We start from the raw sequence: 22,115 nt of genomic DNA, 5'->3' as shown, positions 1-22,115 counted from the left end.
AACAATGACCACATACCATACATCTAAGGCTACAAATAAATCAAGCATTCACTTTAGTCAATAAACTGAGAGAATCCTTAAAACAATGTAACTATTACAAATCATAAGGCATTAGAAACAAAAGCATAAGGATTCAGTAAAGAATAAGCTAGTTACCTATGATTATAATTAATAAAGGAGGCACAGGAGGTGAAACACTTTGCAGTCACAGTCAACTTCAGTTACCTATGATTATAATTAATAAAGGAGGCACAGGAGGTGAAACACTTTGTAGTCACAGTCAACTTCAGTTACCTATGATTATAATTAATAAAGGAGGCACAGGAGGTGAAACACTTTGCAGTCACAGTCAACTTCAGTTACCTATGATTATAATTAATAAAGGAGGCACAGGAGGTGAAACACTTTGCAGTCACAGTCAACTTCAGTTACCTATGATTATAATTAATAAAGGAGGCACAGGAGGTGAAACACTTTGCAGTCACAGTCAACTTCAGTTACCTGTAGATTGGGAGAGAGGCGGTGTCAATTCATTCAGGATCAGCAGAAGAATTAACTAATAAAAAATAACGCAGGTCTAACGCTAGTTATGCACTTAAAAAACTGCACTTAGAAAAAAAGCTGCACCCAGCCAAGGCTTCCCCAGCCAAACTACTGACACTTATACAGGGAAGCAGGCAAGTGTGGACACTAATTAATGAAAACCCCCAATTGGCCAGCCAGAGAAAGCTAGCAATAAAAATGGCTTAAGTCAACAATGACCACATACCATACATCTAAGGCTACAAATAAATCAAGCATTCACTTTAGTCAATAAACTGAGAGAATCCTTAAAACAATGTAACTATTACAAATCATAAGGCATTAGAAACAAAAGCATAAGGATTCAGTAAAGAATAAGCTAGTTACCTATGATTATAATTAATAAAGGAGGCACAGGAGGTGAAACACTTTGCAGTCACAGTCAACTTCAGTTACCTATGATTATAATTAATAAAGGAGGCACAGGAGGTGAAACACTTTGTAGTCACAGTCAACTTCAGTTACCTATGATTATAATTAATAAAGGAGGCACAGGAGGTGAAACACTTTGCAGTCACAGTCAACTTCAGTTACCTATGATTATAATTAATAAAGGAGGCACAGGAGGTGAAACACTTTGCAGTCACAGTCAACTTCAGTTACCTATGATTATAATTAATAAAGGAGGCACAGGAGGTGAAACACTTTGCAGTCACAGTCAACTTCAGTTACCTATGATTATAATTAATAAAGGAGGCACAGGAGGTGAAACACTTTGCAGTCACAGTCAACTTCAGTTACCTATGATTATAATTAATAAAGGAGGCACAGGAGGTGAAACACTTTGCAGTCACAGTCAACTTCAGTTACCTGTAGATTGGGAGAGAGGCGGTGTCAATTCATTCAGGATCAGCAGAAGAATTAACTAATAAAAAATAACGCAGGTCTAACGCTAGTTATGCACTTAAAAAACTGCACTTAGAAAAAAAGCTGCACCCAGCCAAGGCTTCCCCAGCCAAACTACTGACACTTATACAGGGAAGCAGGCAAGTGTGGACACTAATTAATGAAAACCCCCAATTGGCCAGCCAGAGAAAGCTAGCAATAAAAATGGCTTAAGTCAACAATGACCACATACCATACATCTAAGGCTACAAATAAATCAAGCATTCACTTTAGTCAATAAACTGAGAGAATCCTTAAAACAATGTAACTATTACAAATCATAAGGCATTAGAAACAAAAGCATAAGGATTCAGTAAAGAATAAGCTAGTTACCTATGATTATAATTAATAAAGGAGGCACAGGAGGTGAAACACTTTGCAGTCACAGTCAACTTCAGTTACCTATGATTATAATTAATAAAGGAGGCACAGGAGGTGAAACACTTTGTAGTCACAGTCAACTTCAGTTACCTATGATTATAATTAATAAAGGAGGCACAGGAGGTGAAACACTTTGCAGTCACAGTCAACTTCAGTTACCTATGATTATAATTAATAAAGGAGGCACAGGAGGTGAAACACTTTGCAGTCACAGTCAACTTCAGTTACCTATGATTATAATTAATAAAGGAGGCACAGGAGGTGAAACACTTTGCAGTCACAGTCAACTTCAGTTACCTATGATTATAATTAATAAAGGAGGCACAGGAGGTGAAACACTTTGCAGTCACAGTCAACTTCAGTTACCTATGATTATAATTAATAAAGGAGGCACAGGAGGTGAAACACTTTGCAGTCACAGTCAACTTCAGTTACCTGTAGATTGGGAGAGAGGCGGTGTCAATTCATTCAGGATCAGCAGAAGAATTAACTAATAAAAAATAACGCAGGTCTAACGCTAGTTATGCACTTAAAAAACTGCACTTAGAAAAAAAGCTGCACCCAGCCAAGGCTTCCCCAGCCAAACTACTGACACTTATACAGGGAAGCAGGCAAGTGTGGACACTAATTAATGAAAACCCCCAATTGGCCAGCCAGAGAAAGCTAGCAATAAAAATGGCTTAAGTCAACAATGACCACATACCATACATCTAAGGCTACAAATAAATCAAGCATTCACTTTAGTCAATAAACTGAGAGAATCCTTAAAACAATGTAACTATTACAAATCATAAGGCATTAGAAACAAAAGCATAAGGATTCAGTAAAGAATAAGCTAGTTACCTATGATTATAATTAATAAAGGAGGCACAGGAGGTGAAACACTTTGCAGTCACAGTCAACTTCAGTTACCTATGATTATAATTAATAAAGGAGGCACAGGAGGTGAAACACTTTGTAGTCACAGTCAACTTCAGTTACCTATGATTATAATTAATAAAGGAGGCACAGGAGGTGAAACACTTTGCAGTCACAGTCAACTTCAGTTACCTATGATTATAATTAATAAAGGAGGCACAGGAGGTGAAACACTTTGCAGTCACAGTCAACTTCAGTTACCTATGATTATAATTAATAAAGGAGGCACAGGAGGTGAAACACTTTGCAGTCACAGTCAACTTCAGTTACCTATGATTATAATTAATAAAGGAGGCACAGGAGGTGAAACACTTTGCAGTCACAGTCAACTTCAGTTACCTATGATTATAATTAATAAAGGAGGCACAGGAGGTGAAACACTTTGCAGTCACAGTCAACTTCAGTTACCTGTAGATTGGGAGAGAGGCGGTGTCAATTCATTCAGGATCAGCAGAAGAATTAACTAATAAAAAATAACGCAGGTCTAACGCTAGTTATGCACTTAAAAAACTGCACTTAGAAAAAAAGCTGCACCCAGCCAAGGCTTCCCCAGCCAAACTACTAGATAGATAGATAGATAGATAGATAGATAGATAGATAGATAGATAGATAGATAGATAGATAGATAGATAGATAGACAGACACACAAGTGGTTCAAAAATTATAAGGCTGTATGCAGTTTTAGAAGTAAAGTAAAACGTTTTGTTGTAAATCAAACTTGTTACTGAAGGTGTCTCACTCTCTTCACTTTCTCAATTTAATTTCTCTTGTTGTCCATACTCTCTCTCTCAGCTCCTCACCAATGATGTCACTCCAGATACATAGGCACCGCTGGGTCTGACATGCAGTGAGTGCCTGACAGTGACACTGTGAGACTGACAGCTCAGTTACCAATAGCTGCAGCAGCCAGACACCCAGCAGCCAACCAGTATTCACTGAGAGCAGCGCCAGTGACAGTGAACCAGGGGTGGGACTGTCCTGTGCTGCTGCTAATTGGCTGACCAGAGTGTCTTTCACTCTGTCAGCAGCCACCCCCAGCAGCAGCATGCATAAGCAGCAGTAGCCCAGTCAGTGTGTTTTGTACTCTGGCCCTCATTCAGAGACGCTCGTAAGCGGCCGCTCGTTCGTTATGAGCGATGTTCGCTCATCTGCGCATGCGTACGGATTGTAATATGCATGCGCGAACCAGTCAGTGCGGCCGAAAATTGTTTGCTCGCTAAATAGCGAATGCCTGCTATTTTGAGTGACAGGAGGAGGCGTATGTGGGTGGTAACGGGGGAGGTGCTTGAAAATGGGAAGTGGAATTCAGAACGCAGGCGTGCTTAAAGGTCAAAACGGGCGTTTTTAGGGTGTGCATAATTAACACAGCAGCGTCATTGACCACGTCACTTGGTTGTTTTATAGTCAGAACTGCTCGCAAGATAGCGGTAGGAAAAACCAACCACAAGAATAGCGAGCAGTTCATACGCTGTTCGATGTACTCGATTAATCTAATAAATAGCGGACATGACGTATGATGCGAGCGGCCAGGAGGCATATTTTTCAAAATTACGACCGCAAGTTTTGTTCGCTCGTTCAGACATAGAGGCGTGAACAGACTGCAAAGAGCGAACGGTTCATTTGAATAGCCACCCCTTTTTGCTAAACGAACGACCGCAAATAGCGTCCGGCTCTGAATCAGACCCTCTATTCTTAAGTGGCATGCCTCCCAACTGTCCCTGTTTTTCTGGGACTGTCCCGCTGTCCCACCCGCGGTCCACAGTGTCCCGCAGTGGGGGGGAAATTGGGGAAAGCACATACCGCTGCTCTGCATAGCAAAGCAGCGGGTGTGCAGGAGGAGGAGAACAGATGCCCTGCGCATGCGCACGGCAACTGTTCTCTTGTGTACGGACTGCCTGGGGGCTGCGCCCCCAAAATGACAAGAACGGGGGAAGCCACAAGGCTCCGCCACATTTTCTGTAGACGCCGCCTCTTTTCCCACAAGCCACGCCCCCTTTTCAGACCTGTCCCTCCTTGCTATGTTAAAATGTTGGGAGGTATGAAGTTGTAATTGATTATAAAACAAGGAGAGAGCCAGCTGGCAGGCCAAAGCAGTGACAGCACCACAGAGTGTCACAAAAAAAAAAACCATTGGAAAAGCAGGGAAAAACATCGGGGGAGAAATCTTGGGATATGATGAAACATTGCATCCTAAACATTGCAGGGTTGAACATTAAACATCGAAACCATCTGACTGATGTTTCCGATGAAACATCAAATGATTCCCATCCCAATCCTGGAAAGGGGGCGGGAGCAATGGCATGAATCAATACAAGTCGCGTTATTCAACCCCCATAATTTTTTGATTGCGATCGTCCAATCGTCAAATTTCAACATGTTGGATTTCTGCAATCCCACGATACCGGGTTGCAGCATCGCGGGATCGCGCCAATCCATCGCATCAGTCGGGTCAAACCAGTTGGGAGTCCGGAAGAACCCAGAGAAATCCGGAACTCTCCTGGACATTTTGGTAAACTTGGTAAGTAGATAACACCTTACGCTGGGTGCACACCTTTTTGTTCAGCTGCTGATCGGGTTAAACTGCCCCCCAGTGTGACCCCTTGTCAGCTATCGCAGAGCGCCGTACACGCTGTGTGGACATAGTTTAGTGCGACTGAGCCGGCTTCAGGAGGTCGGGCCGACAAATATTAAACAGTACATAAGATGCGACCTCCAGATGCCGACCGTTGCAGGAGCGTTATAAGCCGCTTATCGGCGAACGCTCCTGCAACGGTACAGCATACACACCTATGCAATCGTCATCTAATATCGGGTGATCAGGCCAAGGATTATAAAGGTATGTAACCAGCTTTACTCGGTCAAACAAGCTGGAGAAAGGGGTATCCCTGGTACATGAGATACTTACCTACTTTCTTCATCTCCTCTCCGGGAGAAGCCCAGAGAGTAGATGCAGCTTGCTACTTCGTGGAGTGGGGCAAAATGCTGCGATTCGCGGGTTTGTAGAGAGGGGTGGGGCTAATGACGCGGTTTAGCATATTTTTAGCCTTTGCCCTCCAAACGTACTGGCAATTCCCATTTTTATATCCCCCATTCTGCCCTCTTCACTGTGGGAGATCCATCCACTCTTCCAGGGGTGTGGGGGGCAACCCGAAAAAATGGGAGAGTAGGCAAGTATGGTTCATGGATAGACCCTATAATTTGTCCATATCATCTATGTACTAAACAGCAGTAATACTACATTTCTGAGTCCGTAGCTATTTCATTGCTATTTGTCTGTACAGTACAGGCGTGTCCACATTTACCTAGCGTTTTGTGCCATAGGGTGTATCACTATGGATAGTGGTTTGTGTTTTCCTCATAGCAGTATACAATGTTACTAAGACTGCACCAGGCACATTAGATTAGCACCTTTGTCGCAAAGGAATGGTATAAAGTCGCAGATTAAACGTAACGAAATGTGGCGCAGGGCGCTCGTATCAGAACTCTTGGCCTTTTTACCCAGATTAGCGACTGAGTGGCACACAGAAGTACTTGAAATGCCAGCACCAGTAGACCATACCTCCCAACATTCTCTACAGAGAGGTCGGGACTGGGGCATGGCCTTGTTGCATTGGGCGCGACCTCGCACCAATGGGCGTGGTCTCACAAGAAATTACGTTTCCATGTGACATTCCCCCCGTTTTCATCACACTAAGGGGCATGTCCTGCACTCCGGGAGCTGCTTGTCTGCCCCTAGTTCCTCTCTCCACTCAATATATTGCAAAGTCCATGGACAAACAATACCAGACCAAAGATGTATGCATTGTGCAATGTATTATATACATGATAGACTTTATTTTATTAGCTAGAACTATTGCAGCTCTGTAAAAGGCAGGTAGCACTGTGGTTGTCAGGTCTGGCAGGGACATGTCAGTGTAATGTATATATGTACATATATATATGTATATATTATATATATATATTATATATATATATATATATATATATATATATATATATATATAAAATATATATATAAAAAATATAATATAAGGAGTGTAACATGCATTCCACACTGTGACGTCACAAACAGATATCATGGCTGCCAGAACCATGCCGACTCTAGGCTCGTTTCCATGGAAACCTCGACCCTGTCCCGGCAGCCACCGGCGCAGAGGGCGCGCTCTGTAGTTCCGTCAACACGCCTGCTTCAATATCGGATCCATCCGCGGAATGAGACGCAATGCTCCCGCCTTCCGTTGTGTACTCCTCCGCGTGTGTTGCCGCCATCTTGAGGGGACACAAACTTTTGCAATTTATTAAATAATTAAGAAACCGTAACGCTCGTACATCGGAGGGCCGCCTGGGGCAGGAGCAGGCCGAGCACGCTGGCCGCGTCCGCTGGCGGGTACCACGGTGAGTACGGTCCGAGGTCCGTGATATAGTCCGTGGGACGTGTGTGTGTATATATGGCAACGGGGTATCCGGCCTGCGAGTGTCTGAGCCCCCGTTGTGTCCATGTCCTGTGGCCGCCGCACTAAGCGATATGTACCATGGCGGCTGTGACCTGTCCACACAGTGTGCTCCTCCTGCGCCCCTTTAATATTATTTATCTCGCACGGCTGGCTGCCCCCCCTCCTCCAACACTCCAGTGGCCCCCTCATCCTCCAATCACCCTCCAATACACCCACAAATCCCCCTAACCCTCAAATGCACCCCCAATCTCACCTACCTTCCAGTGATGCCCCCTATCCCTCCAATGCACCCATATCCCCCGCCCAATGCACTTCAATCCCCCCTCCCTTTAGTGCTTCTTTCTAACTACTATGCTCCCCAATCCCCTAATCCTTCAAGGCACCCCCTAACCAATGCACTCACAATCCTCCCTCCAGTGCTTCCCCCTCCAGTACACCCCCGATCTCCCCTACTCTCCAGTAGTAAACACCTCCCAGTACACCCCCAATCTCCCTACTCTCCAGTAGTAAACACCTCCCAGTACACCCCCGATCTCCCCTACTCCTCAGTAGTAAACACCTCCCAGTACACCCCCGATCTCCCCTACTCTCCAGTAGTAAACACCTCCCAGTACACCCCCGATCTCCCTACTCTCCAGTAGTAAACACCTCCCAGTACACCCCCAATCTCCCTACTCTCCAGTAGTAAACACCTCCCAGTACACCCCCGATCTCCCCTACTCCTCAGTAGTAAACACCTCCCAGTACACCCCCGATCTCCCCTACTCTCCAGTAGTAAACACCTCCCAGTACACCCCCGATCTCCCCTACTCCTCAGTAGTAAACACCTCCCAGTACACCCCCGATCTCCCCTACTCTCCAGTAGTAAACACCTCCCAGTACACCCCCGATCTCCCCTACTCTCCAGTAGTAAACACCTCCCAGTACACCCCCGATCTCCCTACTCTCCAGTAGTAAACACCTCCCAGTACACCCCCGATCTCCCTACTCTCCAGTAGTAAACACCTCCCAGTACACCCCCAATCTCCCTACTCTCCAGTAGTAAACACCTCCCAGTACACCCCCGATCTCCCCTACTCTCCAGTAGTAAACACCTCCCAGTACACCCCCGATCTCCCTACTCTCCAGTAGTAAACACCTCCCAGTACACCCCCAATCTCCCTACTCTCCAGTAGTAAACACCTCCCAGTACACCCCCGATCTCCCCTACTCCTCAGTAGTAAACACCTCCCAGTACACCCCCGATCTCCCTACTCTCCAGTAGTAAACACCTCCCAGTACACCCCCAATCTCCCTACTCTCCAGTAGTAAACACCTCCCAGTACACCCCCGATCTCCCCTACTCTCCAGTAGTAAACACCTCCCAGTACACCCCCGATCTCCCTACTCTCCAGTAGTAAACACCTCCCAGTACACCCCCAATCTCCCTACTCTCCAGTAGTAAACACCTCCCAGTACACCCCCGATCTCCCCTACTCCTCAGTAGTAAACACCTCCCAGTACACCCCCGATCTCCCTACTCTCCAGTAGTAAACACCTCCCAGTACACCCCCAATCTCCCTACTCTCCAGTAGTAAACACCTCCCAGTACACCCCCGATCTCCCCTACTCCTCAGTAGTAAACACCTCCCAGTACACCCCCGATCTCCCCTACTCCTCAGTAGTAAACACCTCCCAGTACACCCCCGATCTCCCCTACTCTCCAGTAGTAAACACCTCCCAGTACACCCCCGATCTCCCCTACTCCTCAGTAGTAAACACCTCCCAGTACACCCCCGATCTCCCCTACTCTCCAGTAGTAAACACCTCCCAGTACACCCCCAATCTCCCTACTCTCCAGTAGTAAACACCTCCCAGTACACCCCCAATCTCCCTACTCTCCAGTAGTAAACACCTCCCAGTACACCCCCGATCTCCCCTACTCTCCAGTAGTAAACACCTCCCAGTACACCCCCGATCTCCCCTACTCTCCAGTAGTAAACACCTCCCAGTACACCCCCGATCTCCCCTACTCTCCAGTAGTAAACACCTCCCAGTACACCCCCGATCTCCCCTACTCTCCAGTAGTAAACACCTCCCAGTACACCCCCGATCTCCCCTACTCTCCAGTAGTAAACACTCACTTCCCAGTACACCCCCGATCTCCCCTACTCTTCAGTAGTAAACACTCACCTCCCAGTACACCCCCGATCTCCCCTACTCTTCAGTAGTAAACACTCACCTCCCAGTACACCCCCGATCTCCCCTACTCTCCAGTAGTAAACACTCACCTCCCAGTACACCCCCGATCTCCCCTACTCTTCAGTAGTAAACACTCACCTCCCAGTACACCCCCGATCTCCCCTACTCTCCAGTAGTAAACACTCACCTCCCAGTACACCCCCGATCTCCCCTACTCTCCAGTAGTAAACACTCACCTCCCAGTACACCCCCGATCTCCCCTACTCTTCAGTAGTAAACACTCACCTCCCAGTACACCCCCGATCTCCCCTACTCTCCAGTAGTAAACACTCACCTCCCAGTACACCCCCGATCTCCCCTACTCTCCAGTAGTAAACACTCACCTCCCAGTACACCCCTGATCTCCCCTACTGTCCAGTAATGAAGAGTAGTGCTTAACCCTTGCCTGCAAACCCAACCCCCCTCACCTCAAGTGATACCCCCAATCCCCCTACCAAACAGTGCAACCCCCATATTCTCCAGTGTTACCCCTTACCATTTCAGTGCTACCCCTTAACCCTCAATTCTACCCTTAATCCTCCAATCAGCCCCCCATTATCCTCCAATACTTCCCCCCCCCCCCATCTCTCCCTCAACCCAGCCCACACCTCCCTGTCTGTACTGTCCAATAGGGAAGACCATTGAATTAGTGATTTAACATCGATGGCATAAAACCATCAACATCCGTCCTGCTGTGGGGCATGGAGAGCCAAACTGCTTTGGGGGGGTGGGGAGGACACAACAGGAGGCAGGGCTAAATTTTGCACCCCTTGTGTCAGAAAAAAGAAAAACCACAAAATCCTCGCTCTTTGAAATTCCTCAAATCTGCCATCGATGGTTAAACCATTGACTATCGGTGGCAAATCATCCATACTCCCTACCCCATCAAACCCCCCCTCTAAACACTCCATTTATATACTGACCCCCAATACCACCACACCTATCCACACACTGACCACAATACCACCCCCAACCATACACGGACCCTAAAACACATTCCCATTATCACCACAGAGACAATCCCATCCACACACCAAGCTCCTCTATCCCCAGCTTTGGTACTTGGCTCCATGGGTCTCTCCAGCTCTTCTTTGTACTGATACTTTGCAAATTGTCAGCTATTTACATTCAGGCCTGCTGTGTGTCCATGTAATTACTTTGTCCGTGTGCCCTGGAGAGAGTAGAACTGCTTCCAAGTATGAATAAAGTCCTCATCCAAAACTGGTTTTATGGGTTTATATTGTCTGCGTGCAGATGGCGTTGGACCTGGGGAAAAGATTACTAGAAGCTGCTCGCAATGGAGAAGATGATGAAGTTCGCCTGTTAATGCAGAACGGGGCTCCGTTCACAACTGACTGGGTATGTATTTGTGAGTGTACGCTTTTACGTCCTGTAATAGCGGCTTTATGGTTGGTTCGCTCTAGACCGGTGATTCTCAACCTTAATCCTCAAATACCCCAATAGGTCATGTTTTCAGGATTTCTGTCTGTGGAAAAAAGTAGGTTAATTAGTGACCTGGCATAAAAAAAATGCTGTGCATCATTAAAGAAATCCAGAAAACATGGCCTATTGTGGATACTTGGAGACTGCCATTGATGCTGCGGTTTTAATGGGGAATTGGGCCGTTTTAGGCTATTTGGGCAGCAAATCATAGCATGTATGTACCCAAGAAAGACTGCAGAGTAAACTTAGGACGGAAGTAAATAGTCGGACACTGACCAATATCTGACTGTCAGGGGTCATTTTATATAATCATATGACCAATATCCATGCAGTGTATACAGAATTTGGACAAAAAAATAAATAAAATAAAAATAATAATCTACTAGAACCCCATCCTCCACTATGACTCGGGTTACAGATACTGGTAGACACCTGTAACAGTGTAAACATCAACAGTCTTGCTGGTTATCAAGGATGCCAAGCACTTTGATCTTATAATGTATTAATGAAAGTTCTCCAATTAGTCCAATCCTGGTTTAATAGCTTAATCTTGGCTTCATTGTGTGTCTTGAAGTACTATGCAATTGTGTCATTATGTAACGTGTGGCGTTTTCCAGCTCGGAACATCCCCTTTACACCTAGCTGCTCAGTACGGCCACTTCTCTACAGTCAAAGTGCTGCTCCAGGCAGGCATCAGCAGGGACGCCCGGACAAAGGTGGACAGGACCCCTCTGCATATGGCAGCTGCTGAGGGACACGCCCATATAGTGGACCTGCTCATCAAGGTAAATAGCCACGCCCAGAGGGTGGAGTCTGAGTACAGCTGGACGCGTCCTGCACTTCCGGCAATGATTATAGGCATGTTTGTCCCATCCTGCTGTGAGCAGCGTAACCGTGTCACGTTTCCCCCGTAGAACGGTGCAAATATCAACGCCAAGGACATGTTAGAAATGACCGCTTTACACTGGGCGACGGAGCACAACCACCAGGACGTGGTGGACCTGCTCCTCAAGAACGGGGCAGACGTCCATGCGAATAGCAAGTTTGGGAAAACCGCTTTTGACATTGCCCTGGATAAAAACAACCCCGAACTGCTGATTATGTTGCAAGTGAGTCTGTTATTCCCTCTATAATCTCTGTATAAGCATGGCAAAACAGGCCGTATCTACCGTGTTTCCCCGGAATAAGACACTTATTTATTTTTTTGGTCAAAAAAACACATAGGGCTTATTTTCGGGGTAGGTCTTATTTTAATTTACATTGACAGCAGTGCCCCTTGTGCAGGCCCCCTTGTAGCAGTGCCCCTTATGCAGGCCCCCTTGTAGCAGTGTCCCTTATGCAGCCTCCCTTATTGCAGTGCAACCCCCCCTGTAATTGATCCCCCACCCACCAGTACAGAACGGTGCTTACCTGACTCGCCGCCGTCCGGGATGTTCCTCTCACTTGCGCGCTGACTGGATCTAACATGATCCAGCAGGCGCGGCCACACAGGATCATCAGCGCGCGGGTGACGTCATGACGTCACCCGTGCACTGCATGACTGGGAACGCTGGCCTCTGAAGCGTGGAAATGGGGATTTTGGTAGGTCTAATTTTCGGGGTAGGGCTTATTTTGGACCGAGTTACAAAAGTAAGGGTAGGGCTTATTTTCGGGGTTGGTCTTATTATCGGGGAAACGCGGTAATAATGTGATGGGGGGAGCAATATTTCCCTTGCACATCAGACTTCCTGTCCGTGATGGACATTACAAGGGGCCATTTAAACTCAAAGCCGCCTGATAACAGAGGACAACCGCTTTGCTGATCATCTCTCCCTATTCTAGTCTTGTTTATTCTTTGAGCCCCTGGTGATGTCAATGTTCAGTCTTGTGTGGTAATCTCCTTGTCTCTCTTCACCCAGGAATCAATGCAGGGCAATATCCGGGTACAACCAGTGAGGACAAACGCCATTACTGGGTCATCGCCGCACTTCATTCTGACCCAAGGGGACCTGGCAAACCTGTCCAGCCTAGTGTCTGCCGCCAATATGAAGACGTCCACAGGTACACTGCAGCTGCCTGGCTTTTCTGCTCGGCCACGGTCATGCGGATTATTGCAGTTTATGTATTTTGTGCTACGCTATCGCCTTTAGTCAACTTATCATCTGTTTGTATGACGCAGCGCAGTTATTCAGATTTTTATTTTTGTAATGTGATTTTTCTGTCCATTACATTAGTGTCTAAAGATAGCTGGCGACAGACTTTAGTATTCATATTTATGTCCAAATTATCTGGTGGGTCAGGAGCCAAATGTAGATGAGGGTCCCTCTCAATAATGCAGGTGCCGCCTAAATGCGAAAGTCCATTTAAAGTTGCTGCCAGTGTTTTTGTTTTGTTTTTGTTAATCTAGTGCAATTAGCCCCTTTGTCACAGTCTGCCCAACAAAAAGCGACCTGGGGGCCTGATTCGGTACCGATCAGCAGTAAGTAGGTCACTTGCATGGTGGAGTTCAGAGAGTTCCATCATTGCATTGGGGTGAATATATCAGTAGGTCCCAGCAAGTATTGCATCTGTAACGTTTATTAGGATGATCGCTGTAGCGTGGTTGGGGGAAGCACGCCAATACAGCGAAAGCCTTTTGTTTTAGATCCTCTTTAAATATAATTTGTACATTTGTTATCATGTCATGTACTAGATGGGTGGGGTTCACCTTGCAGTAATCCTGAAGGGGTTGTTGCAAGGATTGGCCATCGGTGGACTGTCGATTGATGGTTCCAAAGGTGATTGTGATCGATGGTGCTAAACAATCTATGGTGAACCATTGATGGTTTGCGCCTTTCGATGGCCACCGCTGCCTGGGCGCAAGGACGGCCGGCGGACAATTAAAATAGAAGTGAGAGATAGCAGACGATAGGGATGGGACTAAGGGCCTGATTCAGAGCCGGACGCTCTGACCAGAGCGCTCGCTCTGAATCAGGGCCCTCCTCCATGAAAATGGAGCGGCCCCCTGGCCGCTCGCATAGCTGTGGGTGACCACCCACAGCATATGCGAGCGTCCATGATGATGGTCTTGACCATCGCGACCACCAGGCTTGCGACGGAGACTCTGCGGTAGGGTCTCGCTGCCGCAAGCCCTGGAGTGATTTTGGCTCTATCAGGGCCAAAATCACCCCCACTGACATCACTAGTGATGTCAGTGGGGCTGGCTTCAGACGGTAGGCGTTCCCATGGGAACGCCTCCGTCTGGCAGGCACGCCCATCAAAGGGGACGTGCTGTCAATCAACATCGACAGTACGCCCCCTTCGGTGCGAGACCCGGAGCGATGGAGAGCCCGTCGTGCGCATGCGCAGTGGGGGAACATCGACCTGCTTGCGAGCGTCCTGCGCTTGCGAGCGGGTCTGAATGACTCCTTAAGCTCCGTGCCGGCAAAAAAAAAGCATCGTGGTCTACTGACATCGATGGCAGAGAACCACAGGACCTCTGCCATTGATGGCAAAACAATCAACCATCGGTAGATAACCATCAATGTTTGTTAACGATCGATGGCCATCCCTAGCGTGTTTATCGTTATACAATCAGTCCTCCTAGTTATTCTCCCCACCCAATCCAGCATGGGTGATTTCTTGTGTCAGGGTACCCAGGCTACGCTGTGATGAGCGATGGAGTTGGTCAGAAAGACCTGTGACATTCCCAGGGCGTTCTATCTAAGGAGAAAATGAATACGGATGAGAACCTCATTGAGGCATATGGGTCACGGTGCCTCATGTCTCGGTGACTGGTTCACAGTAGATAGATACAGAAAAAGCTGTCTGCACAGTGTGTCATTGGCTGGTACCCTTCAGGTAAATGCATACAAATAGATTTAAAGTAAATAAGTAGGCAAAAATGGATTTAAACTTCCTATAAGATCACGGTTTGATGTTTTGTTTTTTAACACCAGGTGGCGCTGGAGGGGCTTCTGTGCATCACGTAGGCCTGTCTGGTTGTATAAGATGAACTTACAGCGTCTTCTGTTCGTGCTTTCTATAACGTGTCTCTTTTCAGCAGTCAGAAATGGAGGGAACATTCAGATCACTAACTCCAATTCCGTGCTGGCCACCCTGGCAGCGCTGGCAGAGGCCTCCTCGCCCATCTTGGGGTCTGACTGCACCGGACGTAAGTAATGGCGCATTACCGTTTTATATCTTTAACGCCTGTCCGGATGAACCAGTGGCGATGACGTAATGCGCCTTTTGTTATTTTCGCCATATCATGGGGATTACTCGCGCACCAGCGATCGCCCTTTCTCCGCGGTTTTTATTTTTTTGTTTAGTTGCGCAACCATTTGTTCCGATTGTACAGTGCTGCCATTTGACGTCAGTTGGATGATCTATCAATTACTCGTTTAGGTAACCTGTGTAATGAGGTTTCAGAGATTACTCAGAAATTTATGGTTAATTAACAAGCCGCATAACTAGCAGTGTGTTTGCCAACGAGGTTTATTCCGATAAAAGATTTGCCCGTGTGGCGCTAGGTTTAGAGTTTCACCACCAGGGAGCTGTGTATGGGGAGCCGGGCATGCAAAGTGCTTTAATCCCCCAAAGTCTTCCAATAAGCCGCTTTAAATATAAATGATTATCGATTTTTAAATACCGTTTTGGACATCAACATATACAAAGCTCAAGGGTCAGGCTGATTTTGTCTCAGTAGTTAGCGGTCAGTATTATGGTAATCTGTAGATTGGTTTCATACACTGCAATATTATCAGTGATGTCATCACAAACCTAACTGCAGTGTGAAGCTTTAGACTTTGAGCATTTTGATCTTTATTCTGTAACATTAGTACTAGGTTTTAAAGATGGTTTAGTTTTTAAAACCAGGCAATCTATTTTATCTCCAGTTTGGTGGCTGTCTGCCTCCCGAATAGTTGGTTACTTGTGCCAGCAATGCACTTCTCCTTGATAATGGAAAGTCTGTAGAGTTGCTATAAAACTTTAACATGGGGACTGACTGCACCACCACCGGCACATTCTTAGTGCTTTATATTAATTACAATTTCCGTTTAGTAGCAGCGACAGAAATGGGAAAGTCTGCTTCTTTATTCCTGCCTGGAATCTGTTCACGTTTTTAGATCCGCTCCACAGCTTTGCCTCCTTGCCGTGACCTCTTGGATGTGGAAACGGCAGTGTTCCGAGTTTAACGAGCAAAGTGCTTGTGTTCCGTCCAGATTCCACTACCGAAGTCCTGTCCATGGATTCTGCGTCTGTCAGGCAGATGGTGGAGAACGGAGGCCAGAGAGTGATAACGATCGTCACAGATGGCGTCCAGCTGGGCAACCTGCACGGAGGGTTCTCCACAGACCACATCCGCCATCCGCTCCTGGTGACCATCCAGAACGGAGATCAAGGTAAACGTACAGCAGACTGACGCCAGCTTTCCAACGGCTTCACTGATCGCTCTGCTGTAGTTATAAAGCATTTCTTTCATTTCCATGGATGACACACTTACAGGGGGGATATGGTTGCAGGCAGCCTGCATTAAGCATTAGATTTGCAAAACCTGGATAGTGATCAGGATGACGGACGTTTATAAAGGTATTAGGCAGGTGGCAGGTTTAAGTTACTCAGATGGGTGGGAGAGAGCTGTGAGGGGCCAGGCTTCCCCAGAATTTTGGAAACAGTCTGCTTCCGGGAGTAGATCTTGGTCAATAAGTGCAGGAGGTGAGGAGTCTGTCAGATATTTGGCTCACTTGTCTAGCAAACTATTGAAGGAAGAACGTACAGAGTAAACTCTTAATCTGCAGGGACAGCCAATAACCTTGAACAATGATCTAAGTATTCTGAATAACCAGCAAATCAAAATGGCAGATTGCGGATCACTGGCAGACTCTGACGTTCTAACTCGGACTTCTGAAGCAAAACCTATGAATAATGCACCAGTTAATCGCCGCCGCTGTCCTCAAGTTTTTCCGTGTGTCCGAATCTGTAACTCGTCTCTGTATGTACACCATCGGGACCAATGCGAGTGGGGCTCAGGCCCTGTGTTCCATGCTGAATTTCAATACGGAGGTTTAATAGGGCGCTTGACGTTTTTAACCAGATTGGAACTAAATAAGGGCGTTTATCGGGAATGAACACCCCTTTCTATGATAGACTGGCACAGTGCTGCTGCCTCTAGCTGTTCTCCATGTTGTGGCATTAGGCTGGCTGCTGCTATACCGGGGAAAGTTTGTAAAGTCATTGAGGAAGTGGCCGTAGTTACAATGTCTGAATGTTCTTGGGGGCAGGATTTTAGGGTATGACTTTTGCTTTTGACGCCTTCCCGATCCCATCTTCCCCGCCATACGTAATTGACCAGCGAGTTGATTATATGCAGATATTGTGGTAAACTGGCGGCAGAAAAGCTGAATGGCGATTTCTGTGTTGCAGTTATTGCTGTACCGGAGGAGGACGTTATAGAAGAGGTGGTGACAGAGGTGGAGGCCCCCCCTGCCAAGAAGCCCAGGACGGAGCACGTTGAGCCAGCCACAGATGATAGCACGGTATGTTCCTCTCATTGGGGTGACACGTTGTACATATTGTATACCTAGAATCGGGGTGAGATATAGCAATATACCATAGCGATGGTGCAGTGAAATCTTTTCCGTATCCCATTTGGATCCCCATGTGAATAATGGTCTGCAACTGCTATTGGGGATCTGCTGCAGCACCTCAACAGAGCAGTCCCCACTGCTACGCCCCATCGGCAAGGCAGTCATCATAGGTTTCTATGGGACTGCCAACTGGCCGACTGTATCATGCCGGCCCATGGCCCCAATAGCGAACGCCATGTTTAGAAGACTTTAGTCATTGTAGCCTTTGGGCTACATTCAGCAAATTTTAGAGTTGAGGAACCCTCTCCCGATGGTCATCGCCCATGTTCATTACAGCTGCCGGATCTCACGCCCGGAATGAGTGACCTCGCTGGGAGAGCTGGGTATCTACCCTCTGTCCGCCATCAGTATCTTTTCTTTGTAGTTGTATGAACTAATACTTCATATCAGAGGTTCCCTAACTCCGCCATCACAGACCACGTTGTAAGGCTTTCCATGCTTGAGCACAGATGACTTAATTGGTATTTCAATCAATTTGATTTAACCATCTGGACTCAAGCATGGATATCCTTAAAACCTGGACTGTAATAGTGGAATTTGGGAACTTCTGCTTTATAGGTTTGTGTATCACACCTTTTGAAACACTAATTCAGGGGTTGCTGGCCTTGCAGCAATAAAGTGTGGGATAGCATGGCTGATGCGGGTGCCTTTTTTCTCTAACTACCGTGGGATTAACTGTTAGCTGTGAATACAAGCGTGGGATTGGCTGGCACTATGTATTGCTGTGAATACAAGCGTGGGATTGGCTGGCACTATATATTGCTGTAATACAAGCGTGGGATTGGCTGGCATGGCACTATGTATTGCTGTGAATACAAGCGTGGGATTGGCTGGCACTATGTTTTGCTGTGAATACAAGCGTGGGATTGGCTGGCACTATGTATTGCTGTAATACAAGCGTGGGATTGGCTGGCACTATGTATTGCTGTGAATACAAGCGTGGGATTGGCTGGCACTATGTATTGCTGTGAATACAAGGGTGGGATTGGCTGGCACTATGTATTGCTGTGAATACAAGCGTGGGATTGGCTGGCACTATGTATTGCTGTGAATACAAGCGTGGGATTGGCTGGCACTATGTATTGCTGTGAATACAAGCGTGGGATTGGCTGGCACTATGTATTGCTGTAATACAAACGTGGGATTGGCTGGCATTATGTATTGCTGTAATACAAGGGTGGGATTGGCTGGCACTATGTATTGGCTGGCACTATGTATTGCTGTAAGACAAGCGTGGGATTGGTTGGCACTATGTATTGCTGTGAATACAAGCGTGGGATTGGCTGGCACTATGTATTGCTGTGAATACAAGGGTGGGATTGGCTGGCACTATGTATTGCTGTGAATACAAGGGTGGGATTGGCTGGCACTATGTATTGCTGTGAATACAAGGGTGGGATTGGCTGGCACTATGTATTGCTGTAATACAAGGGTGGGATTGGCTGGCACTATGTATTGCTGTAAATACAAGGGTGGGATTGGCTGGCACTATGTATTGCTGTAATACAAGCGTGGGATTGGCTGGCACTATGTATTGCTGTAATATAAGGGTGGGATTGGCTGGCACTATGTATCCTTGGCGATTGGCATCACTGGAGCTGGTAAAGTTTTAAAACCACCTCTGCTGTAACTGAGTTTCCTCAGTGTCCGTTACCTGTCCCCCCTGTGTTCCCCTTTAGGACAGTCACGATGAAGAAGCCCGGAAGGTGTTACAACAACAATTACATGAAGCCAACTGCAGAGCCCGTGAATACAGACAGCAGCTCCTGGAGAAGGAGCAGGAGGCTGAGGGCTACCGGGTAAAACTGGAAAACCTGGCCCGACAACACATCAATGGGGACAGTTTTGCACTGTTAGAGGACGGAGACACAATCATCATCTCCACAGAGGAACTGGAAGGGACAGAGGTTACGGAGATAGAGACAGTGGAGCATCACTGCGACATTCCCATGGAGGGTGTCGCTCTGTGACAGAGTTGTTGTTTTGTAAATAGGGTCGCAAGCCAATGAACTGTCCCGCAGATTCCAGGAGAGCTGCCAGAGGCACTTGGTGCGCCCTCAGCTGGACGATGGAAGAACTGCAGATGTCTACTTTCATCTAGGCAACCACAGACTTAGCGGAAAATCCAAATTCCAGCCCAGCCAGTGTTATCCATGCCGTACCATGTTTTTGCATCGCCTCCACCCCAGATACCTCCTGGCTGCCTTCGGGCTCTCCTGAAAATGATTCCTCTGACTGCGCATTAAAATGCAATCCCGATAACGCGAGGTCTGTACAGCAGCGCTTCAGGGAGTCCTCAGTCTCCTCGCCGTGGTTGCATTTCCACAGGCCGCTGCCATTTTTGCCTACAAGTTATTTGTTTAATGTAAATTGACATATCTATAATCCTTTATATTTATATGTTCTAACAAAGTGCTGACTTTCATTCCGTACTTTCCAATTTATTTGTTATTCCTCCAGTACCCTTGTGCACAGACACATTCTTCACGAGGCATCGGTGCTTGCAATCCCCTCTAAACTGTGCGTCATGCAGGGAAGGCGTTTAGAGGGATCATAAAGGGTCAAATTAAAATACTTGTTAATGCAATGTTTAAAAAAACAAGGGTGTTTTGTCACCTTTTGCAAATGTGCATGTAAAAAACCCCACACCAGGGGGCGCTTTTGGCCTATTTGCTCTGCAGGAAGCTGCTTTGAGAGTAAGTACAGTAGCCATGCCTGTTCAACTGACTGGTGACCATATCCAGCACCTTGTAGCCCAGGTGTACATGCAGCAACTTGTATTCTAGGTTTAGTGGCCTTTTAATATGTCCTATCGCTGGGTCGTGAATGGCAAGATTTTGTAGAACCCGATAAATTGAAATTGTCCTCTTAGATGGTTTTTTAACAAAATCGGGGGGGAATGGTTGTTCTGTCTTGCAGTCACCTTCCAGTCACTTTGAGGAGCACCGCTTAATCGTTTAAGGAAGTCACAGAGCTTTATGGATTAAGGATCAGGATGGATGGGGAACTTTTTATTTTATTTATTTCTGTGTTGGCATTCGATTTGATGCCCCCTCATAGATCGTCTTTCTCCTCCTTTTTACTCCGCTGAAAGGAGGATTTCCAGCACATTTTATTGATAACCCTATAGGGGCGGGGGGATCAGTACCCTGGATCCCTGCTATTTCAGGGTGGCCTGTAACTGTTGTCTCTAATGGCCGGTTTACAACACGGCAGCTTGGAGAAAGTTGTACGGCGCGCCCGACTGCTATATCGCCACCAATTCTGTGCGGGGCAGGGAACTGCTATTGGCGGAAGCTGAGGGACTCTGGGCTTGTAAGCACAGAGGTGTAGATTAAGTCATCCATGGGTCTAGCTGGGGGAGAGGGTTATTTATTACCTATATGAATCGATGTCTGTACTCTGCCTGTCGCCGTTTGGTAAGAACTAAATTTCAATCCACGTTAGGCACATTTTGAAGTCATTCTAGCTATACATTATAGTGTACATTCCCGTTTAGATATAAAGTCCTTTTTAAACCAACGTTTGCTGTAGGGTAGTAACCGCCTGCAGTATTGGTGTTCGCTATACAGGGTAAGGAAGCGAATGGATTTGCAGTGTGATGCTTGTCTGATATTGAATGATTGCGTTACATATATCAGGAGGGGGGGAGAAATCATGGAGGGACCATTTAAATTTCATAATTCCTAAATTTGGTTTAAAGTTCAGCTATATTTAGGGACAGCAAATATCCTGCTTTCACGCTGAAGGGAACTGAACCTCCTTAGGTAACGCTGCTTTTAGACCTGAGAAAATGAGCGCTGTCCTGTGCGTTCACTGTAATCCCGCAGCCTACTGCCTGCGCTGCCGCTAAGTTACAGTGCAAGGGCTTGTGCGTCCGTCATGCCTCATTGTTAACGACCTGAAGAAACGCCGTTCCCAGGATTGCGTATATTCACAAATCGCGTAGAAAAAGTCGGCTTTATGGAATAATGAAATATGTGTAAAGAAATGTTGGATAATCTACCTCTAAAGATGAGAACAGGGCATGCCGTATTATTATATATTTTTATTTTTGGTGCATGATCTGTTTTAACATTTCAGTATAGTAAATTGGACGCTGTTTTATATTGAGGGCGGTGGGGGCAGGCTGCCATGTTGTGGTGCTCGAAAGAGGAACGCCTATTGGGCTGGACCTCACAATGGCTGTCTCCGATGTGTATTTGGAATGGGTCCACTTTGCACACGGTTCTCACTTGTGAGGAACATTTAATCACAGCCTAAGGGGGTCACTCCATTTACATACATCGCAGATTTTGCCGAGCAACCCTGGAGGGCGCAGAGGAAAATCCTCAATGTCGTGGCAGCCATCTTGGACAATTACTTGCGCAGCTGTACATCGTCGCAAACTAGGGCGGCATATCGCTCGTCATTGAATTGACCAGCTATTAAACAAACCACAGCTACACCTACGAGTTTAAATAAATGGAGGAACATCCCAATCTGTAGCAAAATATTGCACCTTCATTTTTTATTTTACGTTCTCTTTAGATTTACCGCAAAGATGAATTCTGTTTATTCAAGTTATGTTAACTTTTTAGTATCTTTCAATTCTCTTTAGTTGGGGTAGCACCGGGTTGTAAAT

The 22,115-nt window shown here is 46.5% G+C and overlaps 1 protein-coding gene across 2 annotated transcripts; it reads left to right on the top strand.

The window, feature by feature from the left end:
- Nucleotides 1-6,888: 6,888 nt before the first annotated feature.
- GABPB2 (GA binding protein transcription factor subunit beta 2) lies at nucleotides 6,889-20,673 on the top strand. Of its 2 annotated transcripts, none has more exons than XM_088467617.1 (9): nucleotides 6,889-7,161; nucleotides 10,695-10,799; nucleotides 11,501-11,668; nucleotides 11,798-11,992; nucleotides 12,782-12,923; nucleotides 14,908-15,015; nucleotides 16,067-16,246; nucleotides 17,268-17,380; nucleotides 19,171-20,673. In XM_088467617.1, the coding sequence occupies exons 2-9, from the start codon at nucleotides 10,695-10,697 to the stop codon at nucleotides 19,459-19,461; spliced, it is 1,302 nt and encodes a 433-aa protein (XP_088323743.1). In that variant the 5' UTR covers nucleotides 6,889-7,161; the 3' UTR covers nucleotides 19,462-20,673. The 2 variants fall into 2 exon arrangements, with proteins under 2 accessions (XP_088323743.1, XP_088323742.1); XM_088467616.1 differs by having other exon boundaries at nucleotides 14,905-15,015.
- The last annotated feature ends 1,442 nt before the right edge of the window (nucleotides 20,674-22,115 follow it).

The sequence above is a fragment of the Taudactylus pleione genome, unplaced genomic scaffold, assembly GCF_031769625.1.
Source record: "Taudactylus pleione unplaced genomic scaffold, aTauple2 ptg000073l, whole genome shotgun sequence".
Lineage (NCBI taxonomy): Eukaryota > Metazoa > Chordata > Amphibia > Anura > Myobatrachidae > Taudactylus > Taudactylus pleione.
This window is presented reverse-complemented; position numbering and strand designations above follow the sequence as displayed.

Excerpts from the sequence above, each read along its gene's own strand:
- GABPB2 (XM_088467616.1), top strand. The coding sequence starts at position 10,695 with ATGGCGTTGGACCTGGGGAAAAGATTACTAGAAGCTGCTCGCAATGGA. Across the intron at positions 11,669-11,797 it reads TAGTGGACCTGCTCATCAAG|AACGGTGCAAATATCAACGC; the intron begins GTAAATAGCCAC and ends TTTCCCCCGTAG. Across the intron at positions 12,924-14,904 it reads CAATATGAAGACGTCCACAG|CAGTCAGAAATGGAGGGAAC; the intron begins GTACACTGCAGC and ends GTCTCTTTTCAG.